This window comes from Notamacropus eugenii, chromosome 3, assembly GCF_028372415.1.
Source record: "Notamacropus eugenii isolate mMacEug1 chromosome 3, mMacEug1.pri_v2, whole genome shotgun sequence".
NCBI classification, from domain to species: Eukaryota; Metazoa; Chordata; class Mammalia; order Diprotodontia; family Macropodidae; genus Notamacropus; species Notamacropus eugenii.
In genome coordinates, this window is record NC_092874.1 from 135,303,934 (window position 1) to 135,327,826 (window position 23,893).

At 36.2% G+C, this 23,893-nt stretch overlaps 1 protein-coding gene across 3 annotated transcripts in view; it reads right to left on the reverse strand.

Annotated features, from left to right (window-relative positions):
- The window catches only part of CFTR (CF transmembrane conductance regulator), a 235,378-nt gene that overhangs the window by 99,178 nt on the left and 112,307 nt on the right, over positions 1–23,893 (reverse strand). For all 3 annotated transcript variants that reach the window (XM_072652953.1, XM_072652954.1, XM_072652955.1), the window contains one exon: positions 527–621. In XM_072652953.1, the coding sequence (XP_072509054.1) occupies positions 527–621 (95 nt within the window). The remainder of the gene's footprint in view (positions 1–526; positions 622–23,893) is intronic.

The window sequence follows — 23,893 nt, forward strand, 5'->3', positions numbered from 1 at the left end:
GAGTAAGAAAGCTCTCTCTATTTTGCATAAGAGATTGCATTCAATTTTCTTTCAGGGGAGAAGGAAAACTAAGAAAGATTCTGCCCCCAGATTCTTTTCCTCTATGAGATACCTTGCTAAGAAGTCTTAATGAAATACTTTGCTACTTGAGAAGATGCACTTGAATGGAGAATTTAGTTACATTTATATAATTAGTATTATCTCACTAATGGTTCCCAGTTCTCAGGGGGATTCAGATTGCATAACAGTTTATGAAAAACCTCGGTTAATATGATCTACAATTTAGGGTTCATTCATTGTAAAAGTTTTCATTTTAATAAGATTTGGATGCTACATCATTATCTAGAAGTCTTAAAGTATATTTTTAATGTACTAGTTATAAAACTTGAGAAAATACCCTTCTTGCTCTGAAGCCTAAGGTATTTTAAATCAAATGATCTAAAAAAAATGTTGAAAGGGTTCTGTATCTTTTCATAAATGTTGTAGTTACAGCACATTTCAACTGAACAAATACCAAAATATTAACCTCGCTAAAGAAATTCTTGCTCGTTGACCTCCACTTAGAGTGATTCCACCTTCTCCAAGAACAGTGTTGTCTTTTTCCACGAACTTTGATATTTCCTATTAAAAGAATAAAACAAATAAAGCAAATTACCGACTGATTGTAAGAATGGAAACTTACTTTGGTCAGGTGGAAACTATCTGTCATAATTCTTTCCTGAGAAATTATGACTTTTAAAATGAAGCAAATATTCCAAAGGGGAAAAAAATCTCAGTAGAATATGTTAAAATATCCCTAACATGAAATTAATATGACATGAAAAAGTGATATTTGAATAAAAAACCAGTGCACAATTAAATGGATTCTAGTAGAATAATGAGCAATACAATGGAAGAAACCACAATGTAACACTTTCTACTTGACAGGGAATTCATATTTCATCATTACTAAAAGTAACCATACTGAGAAACACAGACACAAAAACCTGGATTATAAAAATAATTAATTGCAAGTTTTAAATGTGGTCTATAATATTGGTACTCTACTTCAGAAGCAATACATTACTGTTATGATATTAGCAAGCACAGGAAGAAATAATAAAAATTTTGTAAGATAGTAAAATTAATTCATTTTAAAAATTCATTCAACAAACATATTGAGTCCCTACTATGTTTACTAATTTGTACTAGGCACTGAGTACCACAAAGAAAAAAGAAGACAGTCATATAAATTAGAGTAGGATAAGTCCATTTGCAAAATTCCTTGAATAGTTCAGTTGGGCCACTTATGCCATAAAGGAAGGAATGGTTCTTTCTTTTATGAGATGTCTATTATATAATTATTACATTATATTATGTATATTTCAATAATATATTATATATGTGTATGTACACACTATGTATGTATTACGTATGTATGAATGTTGAGATAAGGTGGTGCGGAGAATAGCATATGACAAGGCTGAAGATAGAGTAGTTTCCTCCAAATCATAAAGAACTTTTAATGCTAGGCAAAGGAATTTCACCTTTACTCAGCAGGCAACAAGGAATCATTAAACAATTTTGAGCAGGGGCATGATATGACTGTGCATGAGGGAGTCTTATCTGGCAGCAGTATTAAGGATGATTTGTAAGGTGGGGGAAAAGATTAAAGGTGGGAAGGTCTTTCAGAAAGTTTAGACGGATTGTAATGAGGACTTATACTAGGGCAGTTATAGTGGGAAAAGGGAAACTGGGAAAACTAAGAAGAGATATTGCTGAGCTAGAATAGAAAGGATTTGCTAAGTGGATATAAGAGATGAAATAGTGGGAAGATAGCAGAATGTTTTAAATGGGAAAGATTTGGCTGAATGTTAGTCACACTGACAGAAATAGTGAGGTCAGGTAAAAGAAAATTTCTGGAGAAAGGAGAAGCTTTGTATAAGGCATATTGACCTTGGGGTATCATTATAGACAAAATGGACATGAGATATAGATTAAAGTTAATGTATCCTATAGGCAACCTCAAGATGAGATCCTGGGGTTCAGAAGAGGTCAGAGTCGGATGAAAAAAACTTAGAGGAGTCACCTTCATAAAGGAAATAGCTTTTAGGAATTAATTAAATTGACCAAGTAGTCAACACAGGGAGAACAGAACTGAAGAATATTGTGAAAAAAAGACAAGGTACTAGTGAAAGAGATAGAAAAATCAGTTATAGAAAGTAAGAAAGAAATAAGGAGAATATGTTATCTCTGAAGCCAATGAAGTAGAGAAGATCCAGAAAGGAGTGGTAATTAATAAAACAATGCCAAATAGTTCAGAAGAACTAAAGAGAATGAGACCTGGAAAACAAACACACAAACAAAAAATGAACAATGAACAACATCCTTTGAAGGAATACTATTTTTTTATTTTTTAGGGAGAAGACAGAAACAAAATACAAGGTGTTAGAGAGAGAGAGAGAGAGAGAAGTCATTAAGTGTGAGCTACTTTTCCAAGAAGCTTAATGTGGAAGGGGTGAAGAAATATGAGATGTTAGTTGGGTGGAGTAGAAAGGATTAAGGAAAGATTTTATTAGAGTTCAGTCTTCGGGATGCTCATAAACAGATGGGAAGGAGCCAGTGGAAAGATGAGAACAAAAGATTGGATAATTGCTGAAAGCAAAGTCTTAGCAGAGAGGATTAAGAATACACAAAGAGAAGTTAACCTCAACGAGGAGATGGGGTACCTATTTTGCTGAGGTAGGAAGAGAAGAGAGAATCGATGATGATGTTGAGGAATTTTTAAAAGGAGGAAACCACCAGTTTCCAGTTTTTAAATCTTTTAGTCAAGTAGAACCTTATTCATTCTAGAGAAGGACTAATGGTCCAACAGGGTCATCCACTGGGATATACTGGTAAATGTTAAAAACTGTCTCTCTAGAAGAAAAATAAACTATACATAGCATATTTTTACACTTAATCTGAATTATTAGCATTTTTGCCACTATCTTCTTAAGTCTGGGCAATCAGCAAAGCAGTAAATCAAGTCTTGATTTATAGCATTTGCCAATAAATTTAACAACTGGCTTTTCTGAGCGAGTGTGAGTTGGCTCCATCACACCCCTAGGTGTATACATTCCCAAAGATCACTCTTGAAGTGATCAAAGTGTTTGAACTTGCATCAAAATCAGCATTATTTCCCAGAAGCAGTTGAGACTGACAAATTACAGTGATTACTGTGAGGATTTCTCAGGCCTGTCCCAGTTTAATCACATCTTTTAAGTTGAACTAGACGTGTTTTTTGTAGTGAGGAAATAGAAAAAATTTCTCTCCCTTTCCCCTTCTATCTTGGTAGTTTCACAAGTACAGTAATGCTCTGAATTAAGTAATGGGAACACAGGATAAAAATCACTGAACAATTACTGTAGTCATATAGCATTTTTATGTTTTCACATGTCACTTAATCTAAATTTCATTTATTAGATTTAGGTCTTTACAGAATGTTAGTCAACAAAATTTACTATACCGTATATAACAGAAAATGGTGGTGTTCATACAATTGTTCAGAATGATCATATTAAAATTATATACATATATAATATCACACCCAGGTGTATATCTGTGATTTCATTGGTAGAGAATTGCCAGGTGATGAAACTCCTATGAATGTAGATGAGCATCTGCAATCTTAGAAAGTTACCTAGAACACTAAGTGGTTGAGTGATTTGCTCAGGGTCACATAGTATATACTACAGGCAAGATGTTGTGCATACATATGTAAAAGGGATACCTATCTTCATGTAAAAACTAATACTGTTTTCCCACTGCTAGAGAACCAGCTACCCCCACAACTATTTTTTTATTCCAACTACTGCCTAATTACATGTATATCTAAAGACTTCTGCTTTAAAAAAAATCTCAATTCACATCTTCACTAATAAGGAGAATATCATTCTTACCACCCAAGAACTACAATCACGAAGCATTTGTAATGGGTCAGCATGAATGTGGAAGACAGGCTTATTAATGAGTAGCTCTTTTTTTTCCTGTGAAATTTAAGTGTTCTCTCCCCCCATTCAATCTCTTCCTCCTCCTTTCATAGAATTCTTTTCCTCTTCTCTCCTACTCATAGCAACCCCACACTTTGGCCTTTCCCCATTCTTTTCCCCACTTATATCCCAGCTTCTCCTCTGTCTTTCTCATGACTGGTACTTCCCAACTCCTCAACTGATCAATAGATAAATATTTATTGAGTGTCCACTATTTATTTGGACTGCAATAATTTGTTAAGGCTTCCATCCCTGGTCTCTCAGGGAGGCCATTGGATCAGGTTCCAGGCACGTCTTGGCCATCATTCAGGTTGCCTGGTCTGTTAACCCCTTTCCATCTATACACTGCTGCCTCTGCTCTGAAGGCTGAAACCCTACGGAGAATGATAACCTATCTAAACTCATTTCTTGATGGTTAACATACTCCCAACCTATCACTCTCCATCCCAGTGATTCTAGACCTCCACTTGCCATCATTCAAACCCCATTCTTTAGCCCCCACCATTGGCTGTTCTCTAATTCCTATCCCCCTCAATCCAACCTTGCCAACACTCCATTTTAAAGCTCCCCACTCCTTCCACTATACTTTCTAGAATGCCTATTCCACTGGTATCAAACAAGTTTTCATCCTAAACTTTCTCCTTTCTTCCTCCTGTCTTCTTACATTTCCTGAGACCTGGTTTCCTTTTTGATGAGACAGCTTCCCTGATCACCTCCAGCACTGGCTGATCTTTCTCATTCACCCTGACCAGCTGGATGAGATAGGGGAATTGGAATATTCCTTACACATCCTTGCCACTCCCAGGCTCTTCCTTTACCACCATCACTCATTAGTCTAACTTCCTTTAAGGTTTATTCAAAGTATGTTTATCAGCCATTCAAGAGTCTGGTAGCTATTTTCAACCAAACTCCAGCATACTTTCCTATCTTCCTCAGAGTCCAAATGAACTATACAGACAAGTAAACTACAAGAGTTCAGATGAGGGAGAATGTCTCGGTTTAGGGTGATTGGGAAAAATTTTATGGAGGACATAAAAAAATGGTTAGATGGAAAAGAAAGTGTTGGGTAGTTACTATACCATCCATTCATTCCCTTTCACCTAAAGTACTTTTTTTTCTTTCTCATATGCAGTATAGCACATTTAATAAAAGATGAGTTAAATGATGTACTGAGTCTCAGTCCTGGTGCCAGTGAGAAAATAAAAATTATTTTAGAGACTCAGCATATATTGAATGAAAGAGCTACCAGATATAAAGAGGAGAGAAAAATGTCAAGACTTCAGACAAAGAAGGAAGATAGACACTTCACAAAGCAATTTGTTCACAGAAACTCTATGAGACAAGGTGCAACTATGACTACTTTCATTCCGTAGATCAGAAAACTGAGGTTCAGAGTAAAGTGACTTGTCCATGGTCATTTGACTAGCAAATGGTGAGCCTACATCTTGAATCTAGGTCTTCTTATTTCAAATTTCAAATTCATTTGTTACCACACCAAGCATGAAGGAAGAAGGAAAAGAGGACATGACAGAAGTAAGAAACAGACTGGAGAAAGTAAAAGGGAGAGAAAAAATAAGCCAAAGGATATAGAGCATGAGAGAAAGTACAGGAAAAAAATTAGGGAAATTGGAATGAAGAAAACGATGGAAAAGGCAAGATGTTAGGGGTATTAAGTAGGCTGTTCCACTTCTAGTAAGTTGAAATGTAATAGTAAGATCTGAAAAGAAATTATTTTATATTTATTCTTCCTTCTTTAAAACAAATTAAAAAACAAAACAAAATAAGAATCTCTAGTCAAATTTCTTTTCCAGGAACTGACAGTATTTATATAGGGGTCTTGCCGGTGAGGTAGGGGAAAAGAGGCAGGAAAGAAACAGAAGAGGATCCCTCTCTTTTTCTTTTTCTATAAATTTCCCATCCTTTTCCTAACTGCCTCTTACAGGAATGGAAAGAGAGTTAATGGACAGAAAATAGAAGAAGAACAAATCAAAAGGCTTCCTACAGCAAAATTATTTTTATCCTCTCAAAAGTAAAGAAATAAAATTAAAGTCCTCCAAAGAAAATCTGAAATAGCATTCCCTTTGACCCCATAACATTTCAAATCCTATTTTTCAGAGGTTTGATGGGAAGCAGGGAATTCTACCTCAAAAGCAGCTAGATGGAAGAGTGGACAGAGAAGTGCGTCTAGAATCAGGAAAACCTGAGTTCAAATCCAGTCTGAGCACTTACTAGCTCAGTAATTCTGAAAAAGTCACTTCACCTCTGTTTGCATCAGTTTCCCCAACTGTAAAAAGTAACAGCCCCCTTCCCCCCACCACGGTCATTGTGAGAATCGAATAAAACAATATTTCTAAAGCACTTAGTATGGTGCCTGGTACACAGCACGTGCTTATTAAATGCTTGTTTCCTTCCTGCTATCCTTTCCAAAAAGTGGAATCAGAGGCAAGGGAAAAAAACAACTAGCCTTTTAGATTCTTATTCTCAACTGTGCTCACTAACCAAATTCTATTTTTTTCATAATTACTTTTTTAGTCATGGCAATGTTTTTATTTTTTACTGACATCCAGATGTGATTGCTCAGCCACTCACTGCTAAAAAAAAAAAAATTAGAAGAATGGTGCTGTTTTCCACTGTAAATGGGCTTTCTCCATTCATCCCTTCACTTATTCATTCATTCAGCATCCTCCTATTATTCAAATGGCCTGCCCCCTTTTCAGTCATACTCTACATTCTGGAAATGCTTCAGGACGACCTCCTGAAACACCAGATGAACATCAGTTTCCCACATGATTAAGGTTTTTCCTTGGCCCAAATTTTAGGGCATAAGCTTTCAGAATGCAGGCTCTTCTCTATTCACTTTTCACCAGAACTGGCTTTGGTACTACTTCAGTTAGGGCGTGCTCCTGGAATGAAGTTAAGCCTCAAAGTGGAAAATGCATGACATACCCAGCATCTTTACTCCCAAGTCTGTATTAAAGCCAAGACTGGTTTTTTGTTTGTGGTGACCTTTTCCAGGCATCTAGGATGTCATACAATGAAGGGACGTAGTAGGAACTCAGTAAGTATCTGGAATACTAAATTATGGTAACAGAGATTGATGGGACCTTAAAAGTCACCTTGAATGACCTCTTCATTTTACAAATGAAGAAACTAGGTGCTGGAGAAGACAAGGGGCTTTCCCAAGTTCACATAGGTAGCAGAACTTAGACTTGAACCTAGGTTCTCTGAAATTAAATGTACCACACTGTCTTTCCTATACTATGCTAATAGCAAATTCAAATTTTACACTAAACTTTGCCAAAGTTATTGTGAAATCTGAGATTAGAAACTTTGTGACTCAATTCTTCTACCTGTCACCTTGACTAAAATAATTCTTGCCTCATACTGGTTGTTTATAAAGATTAGCAATTTAACATCACAAAATATTTTGAGATGCTCTTAAAAAAATAAAATATAATACTATCCCATCTTACTTTAATTATTATTAAAAAAACTAACTTGAATATTACAGATTAGATAGCTTCTTAAGTGGAATAAATGAATGGTATTCAAGTGTAATGGCAGAAGGATTGAAATGATGGCCAAAAGAAAATATTACATTAAGAACATTGCCTAGGAGTGCCTAGTTAATTCTCTCTCTCTGCTTTGAACAAAATCTCGCAGGAAAGTATGAGCCAACTCTCCATGTCCAGAGAATGATGTCATTTGATACATATTACAGATGGCAGGAAACTAGAAAGCTGATTTTAAAGAAAACTCAATATTATCTATAATTCCCTAATGTACATTTCCCAGTATACTATGGTTTACTTTTTATAGACCTACAATTTCTCTAAAGTAGTTGAATATTCCCTTTCTGTTTTGCTTATGACCTTGATGAGGTTTATGATGATCGGGGACCCCAAAATACCGACGGTCCGGGTCGTGCTCGAATGAATTCCACTCAAGCCTTCTTAAAGCCAAAGAAAACAAAGTTTATTAAGGATTCACCTAATTGGGTTGCCTCTTAAGGAGCCTAAGCTTTTGTAACGCTTGTATTCACAAGAGGGCCAGACACAATCCCAGCTAGACAGAGTCTGAGCTGGATTTCATCTGAGCGCCTTCATGGAGGCAAGGTGGGACTTAAATACAGAAAAGAGTATAGGAGGGATCTGGGGCGGGGCGGGGGGGGGGGGGGGGAGTCTGGTAGTCCAGGGTGATGGGAGGAGGGGTTTAGGAAGGGTCTTGAGAAGTCCAAGGAGGGTCAAAGACTGGAAACACCTGGAAGCTATCAGGAGATAGACAATGGAGGGTTTGGGTGGGAAGCAGGTAGGGCAATCAAGGGATAACAGAGAATGATCACAGATCTGTGTATGAAAGGCCAGATTCTGTGAGGAGATACAGGAAGAGATCCAATTTGAGTATGAAAGGTCAGATTCTGTGAGGAGAAACAGAGAGCACAATTTGAGTATGAAAAGCCAGGTTAAGTGAGGAAATTCCAGGGGAGCTCAAGGAAGTTCCTAGAGGCTGAACCTCATCAGCCTTAGTAAATTCATATTACTGATCTGGTCAATACCATACAGATTTGACACAGTTTCAAATTTTACAACATTTAACTGTTTTTAAAATATTTTCCATTCACTTTCCATCCATCTTAATTGCAATCTTCTAATTACAAAAAAATATGTCTTCCGGTTCTTGAAGTCTGGTTTCTGGGAATCTGCATCCTCCTTTTAGAAGTAGAAACACATTGTGTTCTACTGGGTTTGATTTTTTTTGGCAGTGAGCATGAATACCAAGATTGCTGTCATTTTCCCACACTTTATGACAATTGACTAAAGCACTTCTTACTGCATAAAGAAACACCCAGTTACATAGATCAGTGTTTTAGTAAGCAACAATGTGGTAACCCTCTTAGTAAGTGAACATTAGATTATTATAGTAGCAAAGAATTTACATTGAAGAATTCTCCTTTCTAGTCTTGCTTGGCAAAATACATTTGATTAAGTAGTTATTTTCTGTTTAATTTTTTTTCCTTGGTCATCCTTTCTAACAAGATATTCAGGATTCCAGTAGTGAATTCCACTCAATTTTCCTTGACTTTTTTGGAAACAATTTAATTCTCCACCTTCTGTATATTCATCTTTAGTTTAAAAAAAATTTTAAGTACCTTTAAAAATGAATTTAAAATTTATATTTGCTCCTCTACTATTGCATTTAGGGCTTGAAGCAATCATCACTGGATTGTATTGTTTCTGTCCTGGAGTTTGTCTATATAGTTGGAGACTAATTTCAAGATATACAGCTGAAAGAAGAGTTAAATTTGAAAATTATGTAGACTTATGTCTGAAGAAATGTACAAGTACGCCTGAAGAACATCAAACATTTTCAAAAATTCATACTTGAACAATCTGTTTCAGTAGCTCTCAGTAAAAAGAGACAGCCTTGGCTCTGGAGTCCCCCACCTTGGGTTCCAGTGTAGCCTCTGGTATTTACTACCTATGTGACTTCAGGCAATTCAATTAACTTCCTCAATTTCTTCATTTGCAAACTGAGGAGTTTTGGACTACATGACCTGGGATACCTCTTCTGTATACATAATTCTTTGAAATGTATTAACAAATGATTGACATGTCTTGCACTTGACTTTGTTTTTAGTGAAGGAGGGCTGTGCAAGGTCACCGGTCTCACTTCTCCTCAGGAGCCATCTGATGACTGGAGATAACCCAGGATGCAATGGGAGACCTTGGCCCTTTTAAGCCAAGATCTATTCAGGAATTCACTTAGGATGAGGTAATGCCCATTCAGTGAATAGGTCTCTTTAAGAAGTAGCCAGGGGATGGCCCCATTAGTGAGGCTACACAGAAGAATGTAAACTACGTTGAGTAAATCTAAACACAAAAGAAGCTCCAACTTCTTTCAGTAATACTTACATGTGACCCTGGGCCATCTCTGACACTATGCCTTCTTTGATCTGACCTAGCCTGGAGTTGGTATTGGGATCTATTATACCATTCTGTTCTGCTACCAACAGCTGGGTTTCATAAGTAAACTCCCCCAATAATCCTAATAAATCTACACATATATAATCAAGCTGGCATGGGCCCCTCTTTCTTCAGTATCTCAGGATTGTCTCAGAGGGTCTGTGTCCCTACAACTGGCATATCTAGGCAGAACAGTTCAACCCCCTTACCTATGGTCTTACAATTGGTATAGCTGGCAAGATAGTCTCCCCACTAAAATCTTATGACCTTAAATCTGTACATATACTCAAAATCTTACAGGACAGGTCTACGTATGGGTACATACTTTGTTCTCCTTTTTAAAACTTCCTTATGAAACCTGAATACTTCAACCATGGAAATAGGGGCTACCTTTATACAATGTTGTTTCCACACAAAAAAAGCCAATTAAATCTGGTCTATTGTTTAACTAAACAGTTTCAGGACTCATCTTTTCCATACTACCAGTTCAAGACAGAGAAGAAATGCTCTCTATTCCCTTTATAAACTGTCCTTAAGTTCATTTTTCTTTTTTTTTTTTTTTTTGGAGGGGGAAGGCAAGGCAATTGGGCTTAAGTGATTTGCCCAAGGTCACACTGTTAGCGTGTCAAGTGTCTAAGGCCACATTTGAACTCAGGTCCACGTGACTCCAGGGCCGGTGATGTACTTACTCCACCACCTAGCTGCCCCAAGATCATTTTTCTTAAGCACAATGAAGATTACTAATTCCTTCTCTCTCAGAAAATGCCAGAAATGGCATTTTCAACACAATAGGCTTAGCTAAAGCCTAGTAAGGAATTGTGATTTCATCAGCATCAGACACTCCCAGTGGAGTTCTGTTGATGCAAGGGCAACTCATTTATGTCTTCATAGACAAGTCTTAGGGAGTTATCCAAAGAAATTTGCCCAAGGACAACAGTTTCAAACTGTAGTTGCCCTGACTCCAAGCCTGATATTCTACCCATTATACTACAACGCTCCACATACCTGAATTATACCATTCTGTTCTGCTACCAACAAATGGGTTTCATGAGAAAACACCCCCAATAGCCCTAATAAATCTACACGTATATGACCAATCTGGCATGGGCCCCTCCTACTTCAGTATCTTATCCTTGGGCAAGTTAAGCGCGAGTCAAGTGAAATTAGCAAAAATTCAGTTTTTGCCAATTTCTGCTCATAATAAAGGCAGAAGTTTTAAATCTAACCAACTCTAAGATGTTGGTTTTGAAATGTAGTAATGAGCTGAAATATTCGTTGAGATTCTTTGTGTGGTTCACCAGATTGAGCTGTAGGTGATCCTTATTAGATTTCTTAGCAAGCTAATATAGTCCTAATAAATTAAGCTTCCTTCTGATAACTTGAAAATACATTCATTGTGGAAAAAAATTTTACAACAGATTTATCTGATATAGGCCTTACTTCCCAAACATACAGAAAATTGAGTCGACTTTATAAAAATTTGAGCCATTCTCCAAATAATAATTGGTCAAAGGATATGAACATGCATTTTTCAGAAGAAGAAATCAAAGCTTTCAGTAGTCATAGGAAAAAATGTTCTAAATCACTACTGATTAGAAAAATGAAAACTAAAATAATTCTGAGATATCATCTCAAACTATCAGATTGGCTAAAATGAGAGAAAAGGGAAATGACATGTGCTGGAGGGAAAATGGAAAAATTGGGACACTAATACACTATTGGTAGAGTTGTGGACTAGTCCAACCATTCTAGAGAACAATTTGGAACTATGCCCAAAGGGCCATAAAACTACTCTCTGATCCAGAAATACCACTTCTAGGTCTGTATCCCTAAGAAATCAAAGAAAAGGAAAAGGATCTATTTGTACAAAAATATTCATAGCATCTGTTTTTGTGGTGGCAAAGAACTAGAATTCTATTGGGGAATGACTGAGCAAGCTGTGGTATCTGATTGTGATGGAATATTATTGTGCTTTAAGAAAAGATGAGTAGGACGGTTTCAGAAAAACCTGGAAAGTCTTTTATGAACTGATACAAAGTGATGTGAGCCGAACCAGGAGAACATTGTACATAGTAAAAGCAACATTGCAACGATGAGCCACGGTGAAAGACTTAGCAATTCCAATCACAACAATGATCCAAGACAATTCCAAAGGACTCAGGATGAAAAATGCTGCCTACCTCCAGGGAGAGAACTAATTAACTCTGGGTGTAGATTGAAGCATACTTTTTTCACTTCCTTTATTTTTCTTGGGTTTGTGTGTGTTTTCTTTTGCAACATGGCTAATATGGAAATATGTTTTGCATGGTTTCAAATGCATAATTAATATCACATTGCTTACCCTCTCATGGGCTATGGGAGGGGAGAAAGAAGGAGAGAATCATCTACATGATCAGAAAAGTTTCAAAGAGAAGGCAGCAAACACTCGAGGTTTTTGAGGGACAGAACTAGGAAAGAGGACATTCCAGGGTAAAGAAAAAGTGTAAGAGGAGGTAAGAAAAATGTAGATTGTGTTCAGGAAGTGGTGAGCAGTTGAGTGTGGTTCAAAGCTGGAAAGGTAGGTGGAGACCAGAGCAATAGAAGTTTTGAATGCCGGCGCCAAGTGCTTGGACATGATGCCATACACAATGGGGATCCACCAAAGGTTGTAAACTATAATTAGCTCCATGCTTTAGGATTATTTTGGCAGCCATGTGGAGGATGAATTTAAAAAGGAAAGAGACTAGAAAAAGGGGGACCAACCTAGACAAGAGGTAATTAAATCCCAAATAAGAATAACAGGAAAGTTAGGCACAGATTTGAGATACATTTCAAGGGAGAAACAACAGGACTTGCCAACCAACCAAATGGTAAGAGGGGAAAGGTGAGAGAAGCAAAAAAGGACTTCATAGTTTTATTGAGAAGAGTGGTATAATGTAAATAGAAAAGTCAGGAAGAGATGTTGGTTTTAGAAGAGAGATGATGAATTTGTTTTCGACATGGTCATACGTTATGCACCTAGGTGGTGCAGTGGATAGATTGTTGGATGCAGGAATCAAAACTTGAGTTCAAATCCTACCCCAGGTACTTGCTGTGTGATTGTGGGTGAGTCACTTAAATTCTCTCAGCTCTAGTTTCATATTCTATAAAATTGAAATAATAATAGTACTTGTCTTATAGGGTTGTTGTAAGGATCAAATGAGATAATGTAAAGTGCTTTGTAAACCTCAGAGCATGTGTGTTTGTACAAGCACAGACATATAAATATATGTGTGTACATATTACATATACATTAAATATTACATATAAATATATGTGTACATATATATTCTAGTTGTTATTAAACACTTTAAAAATTGTGGAACTAGTAGGCATTTTGACACATACGGAACAATTCATTGAAAGGTAGAGTCAATCAATAAATAATTACTAAACACCTACTGTGTCCCAGGAAGTGTACTAAATGCTGTGGATATAAAGAAAACCAAAAGACAGGCCCTGCTCCAGGGGAGCTCAGTGTTCACGGAAGCAGACAAAAGGCAAACAACTGTGCACAAACAGCTATATACAGGTTAAACTGGAAATAATCAGGTAAGATTTTAGCTGGGACTTGAAGGAAACCAAGAGGTGAGGAGGAGGAGGGAGAGCATTCTAGGCACGGAAGACAGCCAATGAAGACTGAGGAGATGAAAGTATCTAGTTTAAGAAATGGCAAAGATGGGAGATAGATGATCAACTGTGTTTTAGGAAGATTAGTCTGACAGTAGCATGGACTGAAGTGGGAAAAGACTGGTGCTGGAGCTATTATATGTTCGGGGGAGAATGAGGATGAATTTAGGCCTTCTGGGTGGATTAACGGTCTGACAAAGAATTCCATAAGCCTGGCTCTCTGTTGTGAAATGAAAAACTTTTAAAATTCAAATACTCATTGATTTCACTTACTAATAACCCTGATCAAGTCATAACTCTCACTTAAATGAACAAATGACTTTGGAAAAAGGAACAAAAGGGAAACTCATTTCAAAGTCATGAATCTCTTATATTAAGCAGTCTCGCTTTTGGAATTTAACCAGGTAATCAGCACCTTCATATTCTCAGAGAACTGGCAGAGCCCTCAGCTTAGACTTGGCCTCCAGGTTTAAATGGGAGGAGAGTCTGAACTTAGAAGATACAAAATATTGCTCTCAAAAGTCATCAATCTACAACCATGAGACAGATTGATGTGTAGGTTTATTGGGCTAAACAGGGAATCTAGCAGTAACCTGCTACTTGCATTTTTTTCACCGCCCTCTCCAAATTACCTGTGGTTCTGTAATGTAAGAACATTTCCAAGCAGACCTCATTTTTCAAATACCATTCATTTCTCATGGAATTCTAAAGTTTTAGCTTTTATCCTGTATAATATTTAGAGAAAATGACTTATTTTTCTCTCTAGGTTTATTATTTTTGACTTAAAAAGAGCTTTAACTACATATTTTAATGAGGCTTCATTCAAAGTATGTTGATACTTTGGATTGATCTATTTGGTTAATAAATGCAACATATGGTGGAGTTTTGCCTTTTTAAAGAAACACAATTGACAGATCAATAATATAACTTTACATATATGCAAGAGATTTCTGAGTTAGGCACATATTAAGCAGAAAAGTTCTTAACTGGAAAACATACTATCTAAATGAGCTAATCAGTTTACCGGATAATCAAAAAGCTGATCATTAAAAAATACCTCATTCTCCAATCAAGTCAGTTAACTAAGATATTACTATACAGAGGATTCTTAACTCCTACCCAACTACTTTGAATCTTCTGTAATATTAAATGCCACCTCAGAATAGATGGTGGCTCCTGACATTCCCATTTTCTCCTGACTCAGGGCTTATAATTTCTCTCCCTTTCTCCACACTCAACCAGCTTTCTGAGGCTTACCCCCCACAGTCCTTATCTCTCAGGTATTCTCAGGGCCAATCCAGGGGGGAATCAGTAGTGGCAAGAGGGAAGGAATGATAAGAACATGTATACATTACACCACTTGCCATTAATTATGTTCATATCTACACTCAATCCATTGGCTTTTGCCCAAGCACTCTTTTCCTCTCACAAGATAAGACTAGTAAGGGCCCTAGAAATGACACAGGATCATAGGGCTTTAGAGGTCATCTGGTTCAACTTGATGAGGAAACAGAGAGTCATATGGATTGGCTTGTCAAGGTAACAGAGATGTCAAGTTCCAGAAGAATTCAAACATGATTCTCTTGATTTCAATCTAGTAGTCCTTCCATGATACTGCTCCAGTCAACTATTTACTTTTTTCATAGTTGAGAAATCATACCAAACCATGGGAATTGGCATGGGAACCAGGGCTCATCACCTGTGCAAATAGCCACACAGGGATTCCTTGCCCCCACGAGGCCCTGAACCCTTCTCCTGACACACTCAACACAAAGAATTAGCTTTAAAATACATATCCAAATGCCCTTCTTCTGACTCTCACTAAACAAGGAATTTGATGGTTGATATTTGGATGTCATTTTTCTGTCACCTTCACTCCCCAAACTGGACAAAAGTAGAAGCATCCCCAAAGATTTATAGAATCCTCCTGGCTTTCAAACAGATAAAGGACAGGCAAAGTCATCAATCCTACTCTGTGTGTATATATGCATGTGTACACACGTGTATGTTTTTGCACTGCTCTCTATTGAGAACAGATTGAAACTCTAAGTGTATTTTTTTAAACTGAAACATTCCTACATGTGATGATTGGATTCTATGGTGTCACACTGAGTTTCAAGCACGTAATAGTTATGGAGACTTTGGGTGGATGGCCTGAGAAAAATGTCTTTCCATTAGACTGGAAGCTCCTTGAGAGCAAGAACTGTCTTCTGCCCTTATAAAAGTGTCTGGCACACAGTAAGTGCTTAATAAACATTTACTGATTGATTATGGGAAAATACACTACATTCCAAATAATGAAAGTACAATCATCTATAATACAGCATTCTTGAACTGGAGTTTAAATTTTATGTGTTTAAAATCCCAATAATAATAGCTAGGATTTATATAACCTTTCAAGGTTTGCAAAGCACTTTTCATGCATTATTTCATTTGAACCTCACAACAACACTGGGAGGTAGATCCTATTATTATTTCTTTTTTTACAGATGAGGAAACTGATGTCATTGGTCCTCCTTGAGAACAAAGGACGAACATCAATCTCTGCTTTACAGATGAGGAAACTTCACTTCAAAGAGGATGCTGAATCTCAGATTCTCAGTTTGAGAGGCCCTCAGGGCTATCTTATCCATTCTGAAACTATCCATTACATTTGGGGATGAATCGGATTGTTCAGAAGTTTTTCCTTACATGAAGCCTGAATTTTCTTTCTTGTATATAGTTAAATGACTTGCCAAAGTTAAGCAAAGTGCTAGTATGTGAACCTAGATATGTCCTGATTCCGAGTCTAACAATCTTCCCACTTACTCCACTACAGTCCCTGTATCAAAGTACATGTTGTTCTGCTATGTTCCCTTTGAAGGTAAGCTTTTAAAATGAGGATTGCAATATAAAAACAGATACTAGATTGCGTAGATTCACTTAAAAATTGAGAACCAGTATGGTATAGTGCCTGGACCCAAGTCAGGAAGACTTGGATTTCAGTCCTATCTCTGAAAGCTGTGGGACCCTGGTCAAATCACTCAACATCTCAGCACCACCCAGGCAAGTCTCCAGAACTATACATTGCAGAATAGCTGCCCATCAGCACTAGCATAAGGAGTTCCTACTAGAAATGCCTTATATCAGCATAATCACAGGCCATCCCCTTATTTCCAAAATAAAGCTTAACTAAAAGATACTGGCGTATGAAAAGATGCTATTGAATCCATTTATGAAAAAGAATTATGTATATTGTTTATTTTGCCATTGTAAATACTACAGAAGTTATAAATGAACATCTTGTGTAGCAAAATGAAATGAAACAAAAAGGGAGGAAGGAAAGGAGCTCTGAATAAGCCCCAAAATAAGACATTTAGAAGATTCATAGTCTATCACTAATGTGATTGCCTGTTTCACCTACTTAGTTTATTGTTCATTCTTCGACTACTTTATTAGTGATTATCTTTTCTCTTTATTCAATTTTACACAAAACATTTTATTTTATATTCAATGACATATATCTTTGCTGATTGCTAAGAAATCTCAAATTTATCTCAAGGGTGTTGTTGGCTCTTTCAATCTTTAAGAAAGATTTTCATTTCCTTAAAGGTAGTAACTTAGATGCCTTTAATAAAGCCTTGGCTAAATGAGGTAAGACAGTAACTGAATTCATTCTTTAGAAAAACACCATAAGAACATTGAGTCGAATTTAGTTTTGAAACAATCACACTATAACTGTCCTTGAAGAAAACAGGAGTTATCGCTAACAATTTACTGGGAAAAGTGACCATAAGAACTGATATATTAATAAATTCAACTTGAGTCCAAGAATAAAAAGGGAACTATGTGGGGCCAAGATAGCAAGAACTGTTATCAGATTTTAATTGAAATTATGTTACACCGTAGAATTAGATGTTAAGGTTAGAACTTATACAGAGAATCCATATCTGAAGGTAAACCATCCCCTAGAGGAACGTTTCAATGTTTAATGATGTTCCTTGCTCCTTATTCACTTAATCTAGATAGTTCACAAAATATTTAGATGAGCAGTCTCATGTAGATAAAACATATAGGCCAGATCTTTAGGCACCTGCAGAAGCAGTTTAATTAGTCTAGTCATTACCTTAAATGCTAGATTCCAACAAAGCTCAAGTGACGTTAACAATTTAGGAAGTGGCTTGTCTACCTACTGTGGCAATGGGCTACTCCCTATAAGAAATTCTTACCTCAAAGGATTCTGGGCAAGAAGAGTAATTTCAGACTATAAAGTACTTGGAAATATTTAGAGAAGAGGTGCTAGAGAAGGTCAAGGTAGTATCGAAGTCATTATATGATAAAGATTAACTCATTTTATTACCTGCAGGACTATAGTACATCCAAACTTTGCAAACAGACTATTTGTATAAATATTTACCTTTTCACTTGAAAAAAAACAAATCATTTGTGATCATTCTAATAGTGTTCAAAAAAGCATAAACAAAAGCAGTGGTTTTCAAAGAGGAATTGATAAAATAAAGCTCAGTCTCATTGCATTCAATTTAGGGAGCAAAGGTATGCGATATTGTTAACCAGAAGGAAAAAAAAAAACACCAAACAAACCAAATAGAAAAAAAAAATCACCCAACCCTTAAAGAAAGGGTTGGGTGTTATTTTTTTTCTCTCAACTCACCTTGTGCAATTTTGCAATATTTACTAAGTACATGTTAGCTTCCTGTGACTTTAGAGATAGGAAAAAGGCCATAAATCTCCTTTTATAATTGTCTTATCAGCCTTTGATTAAACTTTGACAAGAGAATTACTTGGAATAAGCAGAGAAAAAAGCTTAGGATGACTGAACATGGACTTTAGAAGTGAATACTTGCCTGTAAAGGTGAATGAATAAAGCCTATTACTTGAGATGTTGTAAACCACTTAAGAGTTAGCAATGCTGTTGTTACTATTGACGATTTGCTAAGTTCTGTGCTTTGTACTATGAAAAATAACTTTTCCACTCTGAAAGTCATTACCCACTTGCCACCAGCCCACAAATCCACTCACCTATTTTTCACTCTGATCTTTTAAATGTAAATGTTTATGTATGTACAATTATCTGGATTTGGGTATCTTTTAGGGTAATATATGTTTATGAATAGTATGTGTTTTTGACTTCTAAAGGGCAATATTTGTAATAGATAAGAATAACTACTACGTATTCACAATTGCCTCTGATTAATGTTGTCCTGGCTGTGTTACTCTGGCCAAGTCATTGAATTTCTCTGGGTCCCAGGCAATTTTAGGTCTACAACTTGCAGAAGAGCTGGGACTCTACTTCGGTAGTGAACGGTGCCTCACTGGGAATTCTCAGTGGTATCAAACCAAAAGAGAAATAAGATGGGAGGGGAGCAACAAACTGTACATAAAGATTCCTGGGAAAATACATGTTGACTTAAGAACTACATATTAACATTATCTATGTTCTGTTGTATATTTATTTTATTAAACTTCTCTCAATCCACATTTTAATCTGGTTCAGGCTGCACTTGAGAGTGTTACAGGTTGCATATTAGTCATTTCTGCCCTAGCCAGAGAAATCACGGACAAAAAGTCTGGATTTTAGTTCTATTACTTAGGATAGCCCTTCACCAAACCTTAATACATATTTCAGTATAGAAAAAACTGAAAATTAGTCTTTTCTGAGAACTGCAAAAAATACATGCAACTTCATCTTGTAGAAAATGCAAATACATTTATTAAACACAGACTATGTCAAATATATTATGTTAGATATAGGAGAGACAGCAATAAATAAGACTATGTTCCTCCCTTCAGAAGTTTGAATCTTTCACTGAGAGGAATCAATAAATTCAATTAGCATTAGAAAAATTTGAATAAACTAATTATTCGAACTAACAACCGAAGGTGTAAACTAACAGATTTTCTTGTGTGTCTTCCATATTATCAACAGATCATTACTCAGTTTTTAACCTACATTGTGCGCATATATGTATTTAAAAGTATGTATTAATCTACAATATGTATTTATACTTATCCGTGTTTACACTTTGTGTGGATTACATGTTTTAAAGATGGAAAGAACAGCAGAGTTCTTCTAGTACAACCCCTTTGTTTTACAAATGAGGAAACCAAGGCACAAAGATTTTACAGATGCTAAATATCCAAGTTGGGATTCTTAGTCAAATCGTTTCCAAATCCTGTTCTCTTTTCACTTGGGGAGGTAGGAAGATGCATACTCATTGATATATGTGTCCTGTGTATCCTGACACGTGTGTGTATATTTAGAGAGAGATTCAGTGGAAAGAGCATTAGATTTGAAATCTGGAAAGCTTTCTCAAAAATATGCTTGCTAAGATATATAGATGGTACACAGGATAGAGCATCAGCCATGGAGTCAGGAGGACCTGAGTTCAAATGCTGCCTAAGATACTTGCTAGCTTTGTGCCTCTAAGCAAGTCACAATTCCAATTGCCTAAAAAAAATTGCTTGCTATAGAACCATAGATATATCATTTAACTTCTCAAAACCTCAATTTCTACGTCCATAAAATAATCATACTTGTACTGCCTAGTCAGTCAACAAATATTTATTAAGTAATTACTATTTGCAAGGCTCTGTACTAAGTGCTGGTGATACAAAAAGTATTACCTAACTCATGAGGTTCAAGGAGCCTCAAAGCTTTCTAGGGAAAAATGTGCAATATTATTATTTGGAATCAACAGCGCAGGCATTTTTATAACAGCTACAAGACTACATTACAGTGTATACCAGTTTTAGGTATGTAAGTGAAGTTACAAGAACATTAATATTGAGGAGGTAACATTACTTGATAGTGAACAAGCATGGTAAAGAAATGATATTTCACTTATTGGCTGTGTTATCCCAGCCAAGCAATGAAGCTCTCAGCCTTAGCTTCATCTATAAAAGGGGGATACATGACCTAGATACTTCATGGAAAAGGTTTTTGAGAAAAGCACTTTGACAACTGTAATGCATGATATAAAAAGGAGTTATACTATTTCAATACTTTCAGGTATCTTCGAGTTCATTGGAGTGAGTACCCTGAATAGCACAGATCACAACCCATCCATGCTTTTTCATTCTGTACATTGTTCTTGTCTTCCCACCAGTCCTCCATAGAGAACCCAAAGTACTTAAGGGTCTTCCTCTCAAGGGCATCAAACATTACATATGTTGTTTTGAGAATCACTTTTTCCCTAAGATGCCATGATCTTTCAGGATTCTGCCAAGTCAAAAAAAAAAAAGTGACTTGCTCTTGTTCCTTTTGAAATTTTGTGTGTGTGTGTGCATTTCAAGTATATTTCACAAAGGCATTTGATGTCAATAAATTTTCATGTACCTCATGACATTATCCTAATTCACAAATCTTTGCTACCATAAACTTCTCCTTTCTCATAAACAGATTTATATTCTGTCAAAATGGGACATGCCCAGAAACAATAAACACCACAGAAATCAAACATGAGCAACTCTGTTATGACACCGTGCATGATGCACTTTGAGGAAATAATATCTTTTATTTTTAATTCCAACTGCCAACACTCTCATTCAGGCCTACATCATCTCTTGCGTGGACTCCCCTCCCCCCAAGGCACTACCTGTCAGCTATGATTCAGAAGTATTCTGGTCAGGTATGGTTTAGAATAAAGAGTCTCAGAGGTTCTACAATTTGGTAGCTTTCCTCTGAGATTGCCTATAATTTACCCACCTTCTTCAAGAAGTCTTTCCCAGCCTTCCTGTATTGTAGTGCCTTACCTGTGAGATTATTTCCAATTTATTCTCCACATATCTTATTTGTACAAAGTTATTTGCATATGTTATTTTCCCTTTTTCGTAAGTTATTTTCCCTTTTTCATAAGTTATTTTCCCTTAGAATGTGAGCAACTTGAAAGCAGGGACTGTTTTCTGCCTCTATTTGCATCCCCAACACTTTAGTACAATACCTGGCACATAGGAAGGACTGACTTATTATACAGTACTAGATAGACAGTCGTCCTAGAACACTGCTGCAATCATGTAATTATCACCTTAAAAAAACTCTAGCCATAGCTATTTATGTCACAACATCGTTTTAATCAGCAGACTCCATGAAAGTTGGCACTGTACCTTATCTAAATTCTGTATCTCACTCAGTACAGTGCTCATACTAAACACTTCAAAAATATTTACTGACTGTAAGTTGTTACTATTAATTTGATCTCTGAGCTTCAGGTTAAAACTTGGCTCCAACTTTTAGGGACAGCTAGGTGGTACAGTGGATACAGCACTGTACCTGTAGCAAGGAGACCTGATTTCAACTGGGATCTTAAACAGTAGCTATGATGCCTTTCTACTCCCTCCAATCCCTGCAATAATCCAAATTTCTAAATTGACTTAACCTGTTTCTGAAATGTGCATGGTTTTTGTCAGAAAATATTTTGGTGGTCCAGTTTAGTTCCAATTCAGTAGTCTTGGAAAATAATTAGATATGGTTCTGGTTCAAACTGATTAGTCAACGTAGACTTTTTTAAACACTGATCTGGATTACAGATTAGAAACTTTAAGATTGACATCTGGTTCCAGATTCTGCACATCAATGCACTTCATTTTTTAAAAATCATGATTTCCTTTCCAATTTGGTTTAAATCTCTATTTTAGATGTTGCTCATTTTCTATTAGCTAAGATGTAGTCTAATAATAAAAATAACAAAGAGATAGCACTTATATAGTGCTTTAAGGTTTATATAATACAATACTTTACATGTCATCTCGCTTGATTCAGTTTAAAATGTCATTTCCCCCAATTCTATTTATTTAAACCTTTCCTAACAAACCAGACATTCATTCCCTTCAGAGTGCTGTCTAATGCTTAAGCCTCAACTACAGTGCAGGTTAGTAGTTATCAGAACTTCTCGACCCAGATGTCAAAGTCAAAATTCATTAGTGTGCTATCTGAATAGTGGAATTTGTTTTTCAGGACAGGTGTTTTATTTGATAACCATACAACTCTCCTTACTGAAAGAATTCCTTTTCTTTGCCAATTTTCCTCCCAACCAGGAGTTTAAAAATGAAACCTACCAAACAGTGAACAGGCAGACTGAACACAAGCAGATTTTATCTTCTTCGAATTACACAGTAAATCTTTTGATTACAATAGGTAGGAAATAAGTGTCATGATTAATATTTAGTTACATTAATTTTAAACTTCATATCCAAAGTACCATATTAATTTTGTTGATAAACAAATAGTATTTAAAAATCTTTGACATCCCCTCCACTTTGAAAAATCTTATTTCCTTTCCCCAATTTCTTTCAAGTTTGCACATTATGAGTATAGAATAGTGAATTGTCCCTATTTAACCTTAACATTGGCCTGACTAATAATATTTTTTTCCTGATAGATTTTCCTGGTGCTATAGTGTCAGGGTCATGATCCTAGTAAGAATATTAGCATCATGGCAGAAAAAAAAGTAGAATTGGGGTCCAAAAATTTCTCAGCAAGAAAGAACAATGGATAAAACCTAACATGATGAAAATTAGTAGGAGTAAACGTAAAGTCCTACATTTGAGTTCAAATAACCAACTACTTAAGTACAGGATGGAGGAAAAGAAGGAATAGTTTTGCTTACTTGGTCCTAGATAGCAGACAGGGGAGTAAAGAGTAATTTTTCTAACAAAATGAGCTGTCCAAAAATGGAAGAAACTGATATTAGTGCTGGGTAGGAGAAATAATGAGTTTCTCATTATTGGAAGTCTTTAATTGGAAGATGGTTGACCACTTGTTGGGAATAGTAGATAAGAATGGATAAATGGGGGGGGGGGGAGAAAAAGGAGGAGGAGAGGGAGGGAATGGAGAAACAGAGATAGAGAAAGAGAAAGAGAGAGATTCTGATTTATTCTGGATAAGAAAACACATTTGCTTTCTAGGGTTTAATTAGATGAGTTTCTCCTTACCTGCTTTCAACAATATTGATTGTAATTTTAGAAGTTTTCAAACAAAGCTTCATCAAGAATGTTGTAGTGGAAATTCATAGACTAGATGGCTACTTAGGTTCTTTCTAAGAGAAAAATATTGTGATTCTATAAGGATGGTTGTTTATAATAGAGACAAGTGTTCAACTGGACTACAAAAGGTGCAGGGGAGGTAAAGAGATGAGACAAAAGGAATAGGGATACAAGATTTAGAGGCTATTGACCTAGGGCTCATGCCTATTCCTTTAAGGTCATTGTCTCAGCAATTCACAATATAAATATACTAACCTCTAATAAAACTTTCAGATAACTCTACTCAATGAC